Source organism: Mastacembelus armatus, chromosome 8 (assembly GCF_900324485.2).
Source record: "Mastacembelus armatus chromosome 8, fMasArm1.2, whole genome shotgun sequence".
Lineage (NCBI taxonomy): Eukaryota > Metazoa > Chordata > Actinopteri > Synbranchiformes > Mastacembelidae > Mastacembelus > Mastacembelus armatus.
The window spans coordinates 816,810-835,066 of record NC_046640.1 but is presented as its reverse complement, the minus strand read 5'-3'; the positions used below and the strand labels follow the sequence as shown (position 1 = coordinate 835,066).

Here is an 18,257-nt window from a genome sequence, read left to right as displayed (position 1 = left end):
CCGGCTCTGAAACGCTTCTCAACACGCAGCACTCAGTCGGGTAAGACGCGCTCCCCTAATTCTCAGCACATTCTTTAAATAGTCTTCAGACGTAAAGCAGAGTTGACGAGCAGAAGTGCTAGATCTTATCTACATGCACGACATGGGTTCCATGTGGTTCTGTTGTGTTCAATGAGTGTCACCATAATACTCCTGTAATGTTCCTATGGGAATCTGTCGCTGTGTTCTGGGTGTACGGTGTTTATTTGTCTGTCAGTAGATAAACTGACAGCGGTGTTTTCTGTGCGTGACAACAGTATTTGACAAAACGTTGTGTAACATTTGTGTCAGCTGTCGGTTTACTCTGAACAAAACGTTGTGTAACAGGCTGTTAAGAGTCCTTTATACTCATGCAGAGAGACTGGTACACATTATATATAAAGTTATTCAAAATGATCTCCACTTCCACCAATTACAATAATCTAATTTTCTCAGTACTGATAATAATCATCTTTAACACCATTCACATGGTCCATTTTCTAAGGTACTTTTACTCTCATGCTTTAAGTGCTGCTTTGAGTACCATTTTCAGATCAGACTGGATCCAGTGTTAGTGCAGTAGTCTGGAAGGTACAGGCTGATCCAGGCTGAGGTGGAGCTGAAAAGTTGTTCAGACCGCAGCTGCAGTAAACAGGTTACCATGAGAAGTAAAACCAGTAGCTGCTGGGAGGGAGGAGACTGGGAGAGGGTTTTTCCTTGCAGACAAACACTGGCGATTACATCATGTGGCCGCAGTGAGTAAGGCAGGCAGGTGGTTACCAAAGACTAGAAGTAGGTCGAGGTTTCTATGAGGGGGTTCTGCCCCTTTCTGCGTTATCTCCTCACACAAACCGTCCGCCCTGTCAGCTGCTGTCTCGCTGTAGGCTCACAATGGGAGTTTAGCTTTAGATATCTGCAGTGTTGGTGTTGACACAACAGCAGCAGTGTCATCATTAAATGACCACATCATCCATAAGCGTTATTTTATTGTTTTGTTTATCTACAGTGGAATAGAAACAAAGATAAATCAGAAGATGTGACCAGTAACTTTAGACCTATTGAGTAGTTGATAAAATATAAATTGGTGACAACATAAAATTGTTTAAATTTCTAAAATACCTTTGTAAGAAGAATTGTCAAACACTATCTGCTGTGTCCTGTGATGTGAGCTGAATAGCTTTGGACTGTTGGTTGGATGATACAGCCAATCAATGTGTCAACTTGTGCTGTAAGAAATTCCAAAGGTATTTTTAACAATTTACTTATATTTTATAGATCAGACAAGTAATTTATTGATTGCGCAAATATAGATTAAGAGAAAAACATCAATGCATGTTAACAAAAACTGTTTTGTGTGTTATAGTTACCCTGTGTACTCAGTAAATGGATGTTCTTCACTTACAGAAAAAAAAAAAAAAAAAATTTGTAGAGCCTCCCTGAGGATCCACAAATTTTGGATGAACCTATGAGAACAGAGAAGTTTTGTGGCCAATCAAGACGAAGAGGAGGCAGATTATAAAAGAAGAGTTCATTTAGAAGCAGGAAAAGAGACACTTGCTGTGGTGGTGGTGACTGAACTCTACCCACTGACCTCTGTGCGTGCCTTCTGGTACCCCAAAGAGCATGCTGTATCTAAAGAAATACTTTATGGAGGGTCTTATCCAGATGGCCATTCTGCTGAGCCTCTGTGGAATGAGGGTCGATGTAGGACTGGACTTGCCTCCCTCTTGGCATGAGATGATCCTGGGTCCGACCTCGGCGCTCACCCAAACACAGTTCCACAACCTCCGCAACCGCCTGGAGGATGGCCATGGCCTGCACCCCAAGAGTGTGGATGTAGACAGTTTTTTCACAACGCGAAGGCTGCTTGGCTGGGTCCGCTCCCTGGACAGACTAGAGGTAGGAAAACATGACATCTCCATTTTCACGCCAAGGGCCATATCTTAGCTGTTCCACTGTTGCTCTGTACAGTTTTTATTTGACAGGGGCTTCACAAGTGTTGGAGTTGGTCCTTCTTTCTGCTTCTCTTTGTTTCCACATGATTGAATCTCGGGATTGAAAGGAATCAGTAATATTTTGAGAATCACATCTTATTTGCATTCTTGCTGCAGGTTCCTCATGCACAGCTGGAGACATGGCTGGTCCAGAGGGAGCCAGAACCTCTTCCCCTGGCATATCCAAACCAGCCCTCCCCACTGGAGAGAGCGCCTACTGGGGTAGAGAGAGAGCAAACAGGACAGCCTGTGGAGCCCAGAGCTAGACGTGGTACCATGCAGGACGAAGAGGAGGCAGATGATAAAGAGGTACAGCTGTTTCACAGGCACTGTGTGCTTTACAACATCTAGGGGTTGTGTTTTAGCATGTTCATACTTAGCAGCACTGGTCAGAGGTTTGCACTCAGTGCTCTCAGCAGGTCACTCAAATCCTACTTATCTTTAATCTCAAAGAAATGTCAATTTTATGACTGAAACAGCAACAAAGTGTATCATATCTTCAGTACAGGAACCTTTAATGTAAAGCCCTTTGACCAAAACAATTCTCAGACGAGCTAAGCTCAGAAACTACAAACTTGAAGAAACAAATGCCTTTATGTCCTTTTTAAAATGCCTTTCTGATGGCTCCCTGTACTTAGATCAAGAGACAAACAAACAAAAAAAACAAAAAAAACAATGGCTGATGACTGAAATACATGAACCAACACAGCAGGTTGGTAACAATATAAATATGTCACAAACTTTAATAGTCTTGAACATAAGAACTGAGAATTAGACCATATGCAGAGATCATCAAAGTATATATAAAAGTCAAAGTAGAACAATGTATAGCTCTAAATATCTGTAAATTCAAAAGTACAACTACAGACATGCTTGCATATTTGGAGGCTACACTAAGGCAGAGCAGGAATATGAGCTGTATGCTAATTTCTGTGTGCTAACAGTGCCATCATGCTGATGGCTTCTGAAATAAGAAACAGTGGCTCCAAGAATTCCAAATTACTTGGTTTCCACAGCCAAAAAGCAGACTGATTGTAATGGATGTAATGTGAGTCTGCTTGAGGACCTATAAGAACTGCCACAGAAGTGGCAATGAAAAGATTTTTTGCTGTTCTTTCATTTGGAAAACATAAGAATCAGTGCCTTACTGTTTTTGACTGTCGTGAAATACTGAGTCAGAGGTAGATGAGTCACCAAAAAACCTGACCGCACCACTGATGAGCTCACCCAGGACAATGAAGCGCTACAATCAGTGCAGTTGAACCACCCTGCTGGACAGGCTGCACCTGCTTTCAGTAAACCAATTGAATGAAAAATGAGTGAGAGAAAAATCCATTACTGCTATTTTTATCAGTGTTCACTGTCAATATACAGTACAACGTTCACCACTAAAGGGCCCACAGGTTCAGAGTTTGAAAATCACTACTTTAAGTGTAATACCAAACGTTAGCCTATACAGAAGCTGTGAACTAAGCCATACGCTGTGAACTGAGACAACACCTGAGACATGCCTGGTCAAGCTCTGGCCCAAACAACAAACATATATATATCACCGCAGTGATGTTGTAATTATGAAAGACCAGATCTTTGACTTCAGATGCTGACATGTCGGCACTGAAAATAATCTTTAGAGCTCAGCATGGATGATAGATGGATTCTAAAATAGTTTAATGGGCCACTGTGAATCCTGACAGAGGGCATTTTATAGACTGAGGCAGGATTCTAGGAACATACATGTAAATGCCTCTCCATGGAGTTAAAAACAATAGGTTATACTGTATACTGTTGTCACATCTGTTGTGTTGTTTCTTTTACAAGCATTGACTGACCTTCCTTACAAACAAACAAAAACATGATTTCATGTAGGGTCACATACACTAAACAGTGACCAAACAGAACTCAGACACAACACAGGCCTGGGACTGCAGTATATAAATAACCCAGATACCAGTCTGGACATGTGTACACACAGTCATGTCTCACTATAATTGTGAGGACAGTCACTGACATATTTCATTTTCTGGCCCATCACACTAACCTTGATGATCACAACTAAATGCTCACCCCAACACTTATCCTGACCTAACCCTGATTCTAAGCTGTACCCTAAAATCAAGTTGTAACTTTAGAATGGCTCTATGAAGGTGTGAGGACTGGACAGCATGTCCTTACAACAACTGACACACACACACATACACACCGAGTTTTCTAGGTAAATGCAGCCAGTTGCTTTGTTTGACACTGGAAACCTTGATACGCATGACACTATTACTCACTTTGTGTGTGTGTGTGTGTGTGTGAGACTTCAGATGTGTACACAACATTAAAAGATTAATTAACCTCACTGTAGTTTAGGACAGAGTTTTGGTCCATGTCAGCAGGATACTGTTTACAGCACTAAAGAAGATAGGGGGACATATTCATGTAATGTTCTTGAGTTAGATCATTTTATGTTTTGGACAGTTTCAGTCCAGACTGATACCACTATACCACTTTCATGTCTGTAGCACAAAGACTGGAAACTGCTAGCCTGCTTCTGTCCAAAGTTAACAAAATCCAACCAATAGAATCTTAAAGCTTGCTCATTACCATATCATGCTATTTATGTACAATAGAGAACCTGTTAATTGGAGCACTTCAACGGTGCTGGTTAGTACATTTTTTTACCTTCATGCTGTTGGTGACTTGAAAGAGCAGAAGCCTTACTTTTGAACTGGGGTTAAGGGCCTTGCTTCAGGGGAGAGTGAGGGATAACATTTCTTTTTCACTTTTACCCAGCCAGTCCAGGCATGGAAGCAGCATCTTTCTGGTCAAAACAAGCATTTAATTCAATTCAATTCAATTCAATTTTATTTGTATAATGCCAAATCACAATACAAATCATCTCAAGGCACTTTACAAAAACAAAAAACCAAAATCAAAAACAAATCCCTTATGAGCAAGCACTTGGCGACAGTCGAGAGGAAAAACTCCCTTTAACGGAAGAAAAAACCTCCAGAAAAGAACAGCAACAATAAACATTTAAGCCACCAATGCCTCAAGTTGTTACCTCTTTGAAACAAAATATGTTTTTACTCATGGAACTCTGATCATACTCTTGAAGCATTAGAGTTTGTTATAAGGAGCTACAGCTGAAGCCCAGTGTCATTTTACTGGATGCTTGCCACAAACACAGACACACAGAGGACATTACGAACTAGATATAGTACATAAAGATCAAAGTACATGCTGGGCTGCTACTCTCTTCCTCAAACTGAAAGTGAATTTCTTGATAATTCCCCTTGTGTATCAAATGGCACATGTACACAAACATTCATATTGACACGCATGCATATACCGCCTCCTGGTCTTGTGACCAACTGGCTTGTTTTGAAACCTGATCACTGGCCTATTGCATCCTGACACACTTTTATACCCTTCAGTTTTGCAATCCCATTTGTTTACTGCATCAACACACACATTTAAAGCAGAGACATGCGCATATATATATATATATGCATCTGCATCGGGCTTCTGTTGTGTGTCTTCCTCAATCTCGGGTCCTGGGAGTTTGAGGGTTCTTCGCAGTATCTTAGCTGTTCCTAGCACTGTGCTCTTCTGGACTGAGAGCTCTGATGTTGTTCCTGGGATCTGTTGGAGCCACTCTCCCAGTTTGGGGGTCACAGCCCTGAGGGTGCCGATTACCACGGGGACCACTGTTGCTTTTACCTTCCACATCTTTTCTACTTCTTCTTTCAGCCCTTGGTATTTCTCCAGCTTCTCATGTTCCTTCTTTCTGATGTTGCTGTCACTTGGGATTGCTACATCTACCACTACGGCTTTCTTCTGTTGTTTGTCCACCACTACTATGTCTGGTTGGTTAGCCATCACCAGTTTGTCGGTCTGTATCTGGAAGTCCCACAGGATCTTAGCTCGGTCATTCTCCACCACCTTTGGAGGTGTGTCCCATTTTGACCTTGGGGCCTCCAGCCCATACTCGGTACAGATGTTCCTGTACGCTACGCCGGCCACTTGGTTATGGCGTTCCATGTATGCCTTGCCTGCTAGCATCTTACAACCTGCTGTTATGTGCTGGATTGTCTCAGGGGCATCTTTGCACAGCCTGCACCTGGGGTCCTGCCTGGTGTGGTAGACCCCCAGCCTCTATCTTGCTCAGGGCCTGTTCTTGTGCTGCTACGATTAATGCCTCTGTGCTGTATTTCAGTCCAGCTTCTTCCAACCACCGGTAGGACTTTTCTATATCAACCACTTCTTGTATCTGTTGGTGGTACATACCGTGCAGGGGTTTGTCCTGCCATGATGGTTCTTGCTCCTCTTCCTCTGCATCGGGCTTCTGTTGCCTGAGATATTCGTATTCCATCGCTTGGGGCCATCTTCCTGATGTACTCATGGATCTTCGCTGTTTCATCTTAGATGGTGGCTCTGATGCTCACCAGTCCTCGGCCTCCTTCCTTCCTCTTAGTGTACAGTCTCAGGATGCTGGATTTGGGGTGAAGTCCTCCATGCATTGTGAAGAGCTTCCTTGTCTTGACATCAGTGGCTTCTATGTCCTCTTTTGGCCAGCTTATTATGCCAGCGGGGTATCTGATGACCGGCAGGGCGTAGGTGTTGATGGCTTGGACCTTGTTCTTCCCATTTAGCTGACTTCTTAGGACTTGCCTTACTCTCTGTAGGTATTTGGCTGTGGCTGCGTTCCTTGCGGCTTCTTCTTGGTTCCCATTTGCCTATGGGATTCCAAGGTACTTGTAGCTCCCCTCAACATCCGCTATGCTACCTTCTGGGAGTTCAACTCCTTGAGTCCTGACAACCTTCCCTCTCTTTGTTATCATTCGACCACACTTGTCCAGTCCGAATGACATTCCAATGTCGTTGCTGTATATCCTGGTGGTGTGGATCAGTGAGTCGATGTCTCGCTCATTCCTGGCATACAGCTTGATGTCATCCATGTACAGGAGATGGCTGATGGTTGCTCCATTTCGTAGTCGGTACCCAAGGCCGGTCTTAGTGATGATCTGGCTGAGGGGGTTCAGGCCTATGCAGAACAGCGGCGGGGACAGAGCATCTCCTTGGTAGATGCCGCACTTGATGGAGACTTGTGGCTTGAGGTTGGCCAGTAGGGTTGTTTTCCACAGCCCCATTGAGTTCCTTATGAAGGTTCTTAGGGTCCCATTGATGTTATATAGCTTGAGGCATTCCAGGATCCAGGCATTGAGTCATAGGCTTTCTTGTAGTCAATCCAGGCAGTGCACAGGTTGGTCTGTCTGGTCTTACAGTCTCGAGTGACTGCTTTATCTACCAGTAGTTGATGTTTTGCTCCCCTGGTGTCCTTACCCATTCCTTTCTGGGCCCCGTTCATGTATTGAACCATGTGCTTACTCATCTTAGCCGCTATGATACCTGACAGGAGCTCCCTTGTGCAGACGCAGGTTATCGGGCGGTAGTTGCACTACAGTAGCTCTTGAATCATCTGTAGGACCTCAGTTATGTTTAGACTGCTTCTCTCCCATAGATCTCTCTGAATTTACATCAGTAGTTGCTTCATCGAAATCATCAACGTGTCTCTTAGACCCCATCCCGACTAGACTGCTTAAAGACACCGTGCCATTAATGAACTCATCTTTATTAGACTTGGTAAATTTATCTCTAGTATCAGGCTACGTACCACAGGCCTTTAAGACTGCAGTAATCAAACCTTTACTCAAAAAGCCTAGTCTTGATCCAGGAGTCTTGGCTAATTATAGATCAATATCCAACCTGCCATTTATTTGTAAAATCCTAGAAAAGCTGTTGCTAAGCAGCTATCAGACCACTTACACAGGAATGAACTATTTGAAGATTTTCAATCAGGATTTAGAGCACATCATAGTACAGAAACAGCACTGTTGAAAGTTACCAACGATCTTCTCTTAGCCTCAGATAATGGACTTGTTTCTATACTTGTCCTCCTAGACCTTAGTGCTGCATTTGACACCATTGACCACAACATCTTATTACAGAGACTGGAGCATGTGACTGGTATCAGAGGAACAGCGTTAAAATGGTTCCAATCCTATTTATTGGACAGATTCCAGTTTGTTCATGTCCATGATGAACTTTCCACTCGAACAAAAGTTAGTTATGGAGTTCCACAAGGCTCTGTGCTAGGACCGATTCTGTTCACCCTGTACATGCTTCCTCTAGGCTATGTCATTAGGAAGCACTCTATTAATTACCACTGCTATGCAGATGACACTGTATCTATCTATTAAACCTGTTAACACAAACCAGTTAACCAGACTTCAAGCCTGTCTAACTGACATAACGGCCTGGATGACCAGTAACTTCTTACTTTTAAACTCAGAGAAAACAGAAGTCATTATATTTGGGCCAAAAAATCTCAGAAATAACTTTTCAAAAATTATAGCTACTCTAGATGGCATAGCCCTGGCCTCCAGCACTACTGTAAAAAACCTTGGAGTTATTTTTGACCAGGACATGTCCCACACATAAAACAAATCTCTAGAACTGCATTCTTTCACCTGCGCAACATTTCCAAAATTAGGAGCTTCCTGTCTCAAAATGATGCAGAAAAAACTAGTCCATGCTTTTGTTACCTCAAGGCTAGATTACTGTAACTCATTACTATCTGGATGTCCCAATATCCCCATAAAACGCCTCCAATTAATCCAGAATGCTGCAGTCAGAGTCCTGACAGGAACTAGCAAGAGAGATCATTTTTCTCCTATATTGGCTTCTCTTCATTGGCTCCCTGTAAAATATAGAATAGAATTTAAAATCCTTCTTCTCACATACAAATCCCTTCATAATCAAGCTCCTTCATACATTAAAGACCTCATAGTACCATATTATCCCAATAGACCACTTCACTCTGAGTGCAGGTCTACTTGTGGTTTCCAGAGTTTCCAGAAGCAGACTGGGAGGCAGAGCCTTTAGTTATCAAGCTCCTCTCCTGTGGAACCAGCTCCCAGCCTGGGTTCAGGAGGCAGACACTCTCTGTACTTTTAAGGCTAGACTTAAAACCTTCCTCTTTGACAAAGCATATAGTTAGGGCTGGCTTCAGGCAACCCTGAACCATCCCTTAGTTATGCTGCTATAGGCCTAGACTGCCTGAGGACCATCGGTGCACTGAGCTCCCCTACCCTAACCATCCCGCCGCCCCTTTCCCTTCCCCTCCCCTCTCTTCCTCTCCTCCCACCTCATGTATATTCCACCATTGAATGTCACTAACCTTGTGTTCTCTCTCTCCCCTAGTTTGTGCTCTCTCCCTCTCTCTCTGATCTCTGTGTACTGTCTCCAGGTGTCCCGGGTCCTGGAGCTGTATATCGCTGATGTGCAGTTACTGGTCCCACCAACCTGCAGTGTCTATCTGTTGTTTATTGTTGCTGTTCTTTTCTCTCTGCTCTATCCACTCACCCCAACCGGTCGAGGCAGATGGCCGCCCAAACTGAGCCCGGTTCTGCTGGAGGTTTTTTCTTCCATTAAAGGGAGTTTTTCCTCTCCACTGTCACCAAGTGCTTGCTCATAAGGGAATTGTTGGGTTTTTAGTTTTAGTTTCTGTAAAGTGCCTTGAGATGATTTGTATTGTGTTTTGGCGCTATACAAATAAAATTGAATTGGATTGAACTGAATAGTTGGATGGGACAGCTCACTTATGGGGGTCCTTCAGGATCAGGACTGTCCTGCCTTCAGTTAGCCACTCTGGATGAGTCCCATCCATTAGCAGCTGGTTCATTTGAGCTGCCAGGCGCTCATGGAGGGCAGTTAGCTTCTTTAGCCAGTAGGTGTGGATCATGTCAGGCCCAGGTGCTGTCCAGTTCTTCATGTTTGAGACCCGTTCTCGGATATCTGCTGTTGTGATGGTTACTGGTTCCTGTTCAGGGAGGTTGCTGTGGTCTGCTCTCAGGTCTGCCAGCCACTGGGCATTGGTGTTATGTGATGCCTCCCTCTCCCATATGTTTTTCCAGTATTGTTCAGTCTCCAGCCTTGGTGGTTCCATTGTCATGTTGCTGCCCTCCCACTGAGAGTACACTTTGGATGGTTCGGTGGAGAACATCCTGTTTATTCTCCGTGCTTCTATTTCTCTGGTGTACCTCTTCAGGCGTGTGGCCAGGGCTGTGAGTCGTTTGGCTGTCTTCAGGGCCTCTGGTATGGAGCTTACTTCTTACCCAGCTTTGTCCCACTTCTCTGCAGTTCTGATAGTTGGCTAACTTCTCTCCGTGTTGCCCTTATTTTTGCCTCTAACCTCCTTCTCCATGCGGGATACTGCTCCTTGGTGGCAGCATGTATTTTGTGGCCAAGCAGCTCAAGAATCACTGTTGCCATGATGTATATCAGCTTGTTGGTCTCAGGAGGGATTGTTCGTAATGCTGCATTCACATCTTCTAGTAGACTTCAGAGGGTACTTAGAGGGCACTTAGTCTTGGTAACTGGCTACGGGTTTCGAAGTTTCCATAGGTCCCACATCCTCTTCGTGTAACCCCTATCGCTGGGGCTACTCATGTAGTAGCATTCCAACAGTTCTCTGTTGTCAGCCCTCGTCCATGAGTGTCTTGTTCCAGTAGATCATTTCTCATCAGGTTGCCCTGGTCTCCTAGCACCTGACGTGGACCTTGTTGACCCGGGCGATATATATATACAGTCGGTACGGAAAGTATTCAGACCCCTTTAAATTTTTCACTCTTTGTGTCATTGCAGCCATTTGCCAAAATCAAAAAAGTTCATTTTATTTCTCATTAATATACACTCAGCACCCCATCTTGACAGAAAAAAACAGAAATGTAGAAATTTTTGCAAATTTATTAAAAAAGAAAAACTGAAATATCACATGGTCATAAGTATTCAGACCCTTTGCAGTGACACTCATATTTAACTCACATGCTGTCCATTTCTTCTGATCCTCCTTGAGATGGTTCTGCTCCTTCATTGGAGTCCAGCTGTGTTTAATTAAACTGATTGGACTTGATTAGGAAAGGCACACACCTGTCTATATAAGACCTTACAGCTCACAGTGCATGTCAGAGCAAATGAGAATCATGAGGTCGAAGGAACTGCCCAGGGAGCTCAGAGACAGAATTGTGGCAAGGCACAGATCTAGCCAAGGTTACAAAAGAATTTCTGCAGCACTCAAGGTTCCTAAGAGCCCAGTGGCCTCCATAATCCTCAAATGGAAAAAGTTTGGGACGACCAGAACTCTTCCTAGACCTGGCCATCCAGCCAAACTGAGCAATCGTGGGAGAAGAGCCTTGGTGAGAGAGGTAAAGAAGAACCCAAAGATCACTGTGGCTGAGCTCCAGAGATGCAGTAGGGAGATGGGAGAAAGTTCCACAAAGTCAACTATCACTGCAGCCCTCCACCAGTCGGGGCATCATGGCAGAGTGGCCCGATGGAAACCTCTCCTCAGTGCAAGACACATGAAAGCCCGCATAGAGTTTGCCAAAAGACACATGAAGGACTCCCAGACCATGAGAAATAAGATTCTCTGGTCTGATGAGACCAAGATTGAACTTTTTGGTGTTAATTCTAAGCGGTATGTGTGGAGTACACCAGGCACTGCTCATCACCTGCCCAATACAATCCCTACAGTGAAACATGGTGGTGGGAGCATCATGTTGTGGGGGTGTTTTTCAGCTGCAGGGACAGGACGACTGGTTGCAACTGAAGGAAAGATGAATGTGGCCAAGTACAGAGATATCCTGGAAGAAAACCTCTTCCAGAGTGCTCAGGACCTCAGACTGGGTCGAAGGTTCACCTTTCAACAGGACAATGACCCTAAGCACACAGCTAAAATAACAAAGGAGTGGCTTCGGAACAACTCTGTGACCGTTCTTGACTGGCCCAGCCAGAGCCCTGACCTAAACCCAATTGAGCATCTCTGGAGAGACCTGAAAATGGCTGTCCACCAACGTTCACCATCCAACCTGACAGAACTGGAGAGCATCTGCAAGGAAGAATGGCAGAGGATCCCCAAATCCAGGTGTGAAAAACTTGATGCATCACTCCCAAGAAGACTCATGGCTGTACTAGCTCAAAAGGGTGCTTCTACTCAATACTGAGCACAGGGTCTGAATACTTATGACCATGTGATATTTCAGTTTTTCTTTTTTAATAAATTTGCAAAAATTTCTACATTTCTGTTTTTTTCTGTCAAGATGGGGTGCTGAGTGTACATTAATGAGAAATAAAATGAACTTTTTTGATTTTGGCAAATGGCTGCAATGACACAAAGAGTGAAAAATTTAAAGGGGTCTGAATACTTTCCGTACCCCAATACCATCCCCACCCGAGATTGGGTACCAAGCCCCCACATGCTCAACACAAGATATATATATATATAGCTTCAGATTTGACTCGATGTCGCCCGCTCTGGCCCCAGGAATACATTTGACTATGGTCGCTGGTGTCTCTATTTTCACGTTCCTGACTATGGAATCGCCAATTATCAGAGTTGGTTTCTCAGCGGGTGTGTCGCTGAGCGGGGAAAATCTATTAGAAACGTGAACAGGCAGGTGATGAGCCGTGGGCTTCTGCTTAGGAGTATGTTTCCTTCGGACCGTCACCCAGGCTAATTCTCTGCCCTTGGACCGCTAACAGACCCTGAGCTCGGTGGCTCCACACTAGCTAACGGGGCTAGGCTAGCTGGCTTTTGTTCGAAGGTGCGGAGCCGCGCTTCCAAATCAGTGATCCTCGCCTCCAAGGCTAACAGAACCTTACACTTAATACAGGTATCATTATCGCTAAAGGAGGCAGAGGAATAACTAAACATGTGGCACACCGAGCAAGAAAGAGAGAGAGAGGGAGAGGCCATGTTAGCAAGCTAACTAGCTAGCTAAGCTAACCGGTAGGCCAACGAGCGCTAAGTCAGGAAATAGCAACAAACACCGGTCAAAACAGAAAGGTACCCGACCAGCACCGGAATGCAGCAGCCAGTGAACCGTTCAAAGTCTAGCCGGTTCCCAGGTGTGCCAAACCACAGCTAGTCTGCCGCCAGTCTGCAGACGAACCACACAACACACACAACACGACACGCCTGCAAGACAAATGTGATTCGCTTACCCGGATGTTCAGCTACTCACCTCAGAACTCTAACTTTGAGTTAACGTCCACGAGGACTATAAAAAGCCATCATCAATAGAGCTCAGATACAACAAACCAGACTATCAACAAATATATATTGGTATTTTGTGTGTGTGTGTGTGTATATAATTATTATTATTATTATTCTTATTTTTTTTATAAATAAAACAGACGCAGGAAGAAAGCTAAGACTTGACATGCATGTATGGGTTATAAAATATGATTTGATCTAAGCTACAAGTATAAACTAATAAACACACAAAATCATAATGTTTCATGTCCTTATTGAACACAGCCATTATGATTCAGAGTGCTGGTGGATTTAATAACTGGTTGAACCTTCTTTGGCAGAAATAACCTCCCTTCCTGTGGCTGCATTTCAGACCTGCACAACTGGAGAGGTTTTGGATATACTTAACATATATTGAAATGCAGTGCATGGAGATGATTTCTTTTTTTATAGGGAATTGGAGCTATACAATAAAACTGAATTGAACTGAAAACCCCTAGTGAATGAATCCTAATGACTGTGGCTTTACACTGGCCTTCGCTGTAGGGAAATAATTATGTTAACATGAAATTGGATAAGCCGCCATGGTAAATGTTATTGTGGCACTAGAGAAAATGGTAAGGGATCACCAAAGTCATTGGGATTCATTTTCTGAACAGCACAAATAACTGCGCCATTTTATGGCAATCCATTTAATAATTGGTGACATGTTTCACTAAAAGGTAAAATATTGAACTGTTACAACACTAGTGAAAAAGTCAGTGGGTCACAAAATTCATTAGGATTCCTCGTCTGTGGACATAGCAGCTGAGATAGTCTGGAGTGGTGGAGTGACAATTCCATGTGGTGCTAGTATGGCGAATAAACACAGAGTTTCACTGGAGAAGTCACATAGCTGGTCAAATGACGTTTCATTCTAAACCTACCTGCCTCTGTCTCCTTTCACTATTTTTAGACTTGTGTCTCCCTTGAGGAATGTTTAAGACTGTTGGAGGAAACGTTGCCTTTCACAGCTGATCAACAGGTATAGCCACATCCTTCTCATCTCTTCTCAGTCTATTCTGTTGTGTCTTTCTTTGATTATGACCAAGTACATTTACCTGTTTCCTTGTCTGTCAGTTAAGTGACATAGATGGTAGCAGGGGAGACATGGGACCTGACCTCCTGGGCACAGAGCCACTACTGTCTCCCATCATTCCCACTGATAGCCCCTCATCAAACCTGGAGCTCCCCTGGCAGGACTTATTTGCTCTTATGGAGCCTGAGGTGAGGGATGACAGTAGATGGAATTACACTTAGCAGAAATGAGATGAGAAGGAAAATACACAGCAAAGGTTGATCAATTCTGTATCCTTTCTTTCCAGAACACACACGTCGACAGGACGACATCGTTTAATCCTGCCCTAGATTCAAGAGCATCTGAGACCCTTTGGGGTGATGAATCTGAAGCTCTTTACCAAGTCTGTAACAGCGTTGACAGCTGCATAACAGAGGTTGATCAGGAGGACTGTCTGATGGACATACCTCTGCAGCACGGTAATTTAGTTTAGAAGATGACATTTGTTGTAAGAAACTGTGGACCGTAGCCACTTCTTCAACCCAAAATTGAGCTTAGAAGTTTAGTGTTGACCTTGGAAACAGCAGCTTGACAAAAATATTCTCAGAAGAGTCTATAAACTTGTTTCTGAAGCTTTTCAAGCACAGGCCATAGCCTTCACGAGATAGAGCTGCTCAGTTTTCATGGAGATGTTTTAGTTATCACCTTAGCAAAAATCCATACATAAGCCACGAAAACACATTTGTGAACACTCAGAAGCTCCATAAACTGAGCAACCATGAGATTTTATTCAAAGCTTTAGAAAGATGTTCAATTGTGTTGAGAAGTTTTTTTTTTTTTTAATCAAGGACTTCAAAAATTATTCCAATGATGCTCTTATTTCTCCAATGCTATATGAATGATGCTGTATGGTCTACAGTCCAATTTTGAAACAAAATGCCGACTCTTTCTCTAGGTTTGCTGGGGTCTCTAAGACAGTCGGAGCTAGGGCAGTTGCTGCTTCCCCTAACTCCCAGTGCAGAGTTGGATGACCACAGTTCAGTGCTCAACACAAGGGAAGCTTTGAAAAACTCAAATATGAATACCTGGCACAGTCCTCCAGATCACACCAATTTTTTCACAGAGGATACTTCAGACGATTTCTGCATGGGACTAAACACAGGAGATAACTCAAGTGTTAAAAATATAAACCTGCTAGCACAAGATCTTGTGGATAACATGGATGGCACTACATGTTCACAGTATCCTCACTCCCCTGAAAACCTTGCTAGCATGGAAGTTAACTTTCATTACTTAACACCTTCTGGTCCTACCACATCTCTGGAGGAGAACGATATAATTCAAGAGCTTCTGACATCTCCTCCCAGTGAGTTTCTGCTTGACAAGGAAGAGGGTGTAGATGACCTCCACTGTCCAGTTAACCTCCTAGAGGATGTTACCATCTTGGATGAAATTCTGGCTCTGGAGGAAGATTTCAGTCCTGAGATGACAGCCAGGCTGGAAAAGGAGGGCTACCATGATCCTGAAATATCTCTACGGAAAACTGGCAGAAGGGACAACGAATCAGTCTCTAGCATGGCAGTCGCACAAGGTCAGAGTCCGCCAAGAATACATCAGCAACATAAGTGGCATATAATAAATATTTATAAGAAAATTCACAACTGTGTACCTTTTTTTTTTTTAAGAGCACACTAATGCTAAAATCAAGTCATTACTATAAAACTCTACAACTTGTCTTAACCTTTCTTTGTTCCCTCCTTCTAGATGTTGAGGATGAAACAGACTCTGACTCTGGTCTTTCTCTGGACTTCAGTTACAACCCTGCTTCTCCATGTGCTTCTGAGGCCTCCTCTTATTCCTCTTCCTCCTCCTCTTCATCAAATTCCTCTTCGTCGTGGGTGTCGTCAATGGGAAGTCCCTTCTCCAAAGACGATGATGCTGAGAAAGAGTTAGTTGGTTCAGATATGGAAGTGGAGGTGACCATAAAGGAGGAGCAAGAAGAAGAGGAGATGGGGGCAGTAGGTGGAGGGTATCCTGAAGATGTCAAGAAACTCCTCCCTAATTACTATGAAAATCACAAAATGTTAAAGGGCTTTTCTTGGCTAGAGCATATTGACCATGATCACACATACAATCAGCCCTGGTCCTCTGCCTCATCGCCATCCCTGGGCAAGTCGCCCACCAAACGTACTAAGTCCTCCCTGCGACATTACAATGCCAGGCCTTACCACTCCGCCTCTTCCAGACACATCTCTGTGACCGAAATGTGGAGCCGAGATGAACGGCGTGCACGAGCCCTGAGGATTCCTTTCTCCAATGAACTGATTGTTAATCTGCCGGTGGAGGAGTTTAATGACCTACTAATCAATTACCAACTCAGTGAGGAGCAGCTTACTCTCATCAGGGATATACGACGCCGTGGTAAAAACAAGATAGCTGCCCAGAACTGCAGGAAGAGGAAAATGAATGTGCTGCTAGGACTGGAGGATGATGTGTCCGATTTGAGGCACCATCATTCACAGCTGTTTCGAGAAAAACAGGAAGCCCTGAGGAATCTGCAGGAAATGAAACGCCGCCTGAGCATGTTGTACCAGCATGTCTTTTCCAGACTAAGGGATGAAGATGGAAGGCCACTAGACACTACAGAGTATGTGCTTCATTTTGGACCCAATGGCTGTGTCACAGTGGCCTCACGACAAGGGGAGCTGCGGCCACTGACAGCACAAAACAGCAAGAAACCAAAGGACAAGAAAAAGTGAGGAGGTGGACAGTATTCTCACAGGAGTTTTGGACATTAGCAAATGCAAGGAGAATGAGACTCCTTAAGAAAGTGTGGTTACAACCACATAAAAGCTGACAGAATATGAGAATTATTTACATGGTGTCAAAAGAAAGGTGCAGGAAGATACATGAAATGCTCCAACATGCAAATCCATATTCCCGATGGGGCTGTTTTTATTTAAATAATAGGGGAGGCTGGATGAACAGAGGAAATCCAGACAGAAGACAGACTTTTGAAAGAGGATATAATTATCATAATGATGGTTGATGACAAGACGTCCCTCCAGGATTTGTGGTTCTCTTTTCTTCATCATAAAAATGTTATACACTGGAATATGACTTGAATTCAACTCTTTTTCATTTAAAAAGCAACACTGAGGTTAAATCCAGGCTGCTAACCAGGGATCAGTATTTAAAATACAAGTTCACTGTCCATGCAAAATTCTGCTTTCTATTCAACCAGCTGTGCCAAAGAAAAATACTGAGTTTAACAAGCCAGCAGACTGCTAACAGGAAGGATCATGGCTGTTAGCTAATTCAGCCAAACAATCACAGATGCTACAGTTACACTGATAAAGGTCGCTGGTACACAGGATGGAAAGTTATGATGAAAGGAAGCATATTTTCTCAGCATGTAAAGAGAGCAGGCTGATGCAGTGTTGATTTCAGAAAATCAGTATTGAAGGAGAAGAAAAGAATATATCAGTTTTAGGGGTTTTTGAATTAACTGATGGCTCCATTTTCTTCTTAAAAATGGTGCCTTTTTTTTTTTTTTTTTTTAACTGAAAGTATGATAATAGTGGGTTTAACCTGTACCTTTACCTTATATGTTTTTGTCTGTGAACCAATGGAAATTCTATTGTCTAACAAACAAGATGATCAATGGTTTAAATGTAGCTAAAGGGTACCCTCACCCATTCAAAATGCAGGTCTGGAAGCTGCTGTCACTCTTGGCAGGTCTTTAATACGTGGACTCAATATAAGCAAATGAGTGAAGCAGTTAGGCTCTTGTATTGTTTAAAACGTAATCAGTATGTAAATCTGTCAAATACCATATATATATATATATATATATATATATATATATATATTGTGCACTTAGCTGATTCTGATGAAATCATTAGTATGAGGAATGAAACACAGTACACAGCACTTTGACCTCCTGACCTCCTTATTCTAGGAATAACTGAGAAAGTACTGGTCTAGGTGAAAACATGCTTCAAATAATAAAGGACTGTGTCATTGGCCAAGTAAATTTAGAATTTTTAGGAACATCAGAAGAGCATGCTAGGTATTTGTTTTGACTACCTTCAGAGCTCATCTT

At 43.3% G+C, this 18,257-nt stretch overlaps 1 protein-coding gene across 2 annotated transcripts; it reads left to right on the top strand.

The window, feature by feature from the left end:
- On the top strand, positions 1–17,644 carry LOC113140271 (endoplasmic reticulum membrane sensor NFE2L1-like). Of its 2 annotated transcripts, XM_026324073.1 has the most exons (8): positions 1–40; positions 1,423–1,917; positions 2,130–2,321; positions 14,051–14,119; positions 14,215–14,361; positions 14,460–14,631; positions 15,108–15,743; positions 15,917–17,644. In XM_026324073.1, the coding sequence occupies exons 2-8, from the start codon at positions 1,642–1,644 to the stop codon at positions 16,909–16,911; spliced, it is 2,487 nt and encodes an 828-aa protein (XP_026179858.1). In that variant the 5' UTR covers positions 1–40; positions 1,423–1,641; the 3' UTR covers positions 16,912–17,644. The 2 variants fall into 2 exon arrangements, with proteins under 2 accessions (XP_026179858.1, XP_026179859.1); XM_026324074.1 differs by lacking the exon at positions 15,108–15,743.
- Positions 17,645–18,257: the final 613 nt, after the last annotated feature.

Excerpts from the sequence above, each read along its gene's own strand:
- LOC113140271 (XM_026324073.1), top strand. The coding sequence starts at position 1,642 with ATGCTGTATCTAAAGAAATACTTTATGGAGGGTCTTATCCAGATGGCC. Across the intron at positions 1,918-2,129 it reads GCTCCCTGGACAGACTAGAG|GTTCCTCATGCACAGCTGGA; the intron begins GTAGGAAAACAT and ends TTCTTGCTGCAG. Across the intron at positions 2,322-14,050 it reads AGGAGGCAGATGATAAAGAG|ACTTGTGTCTCCCTTGAGGA; the intron begins GTACAGCTGTTT and ends CACTATTTTTAG.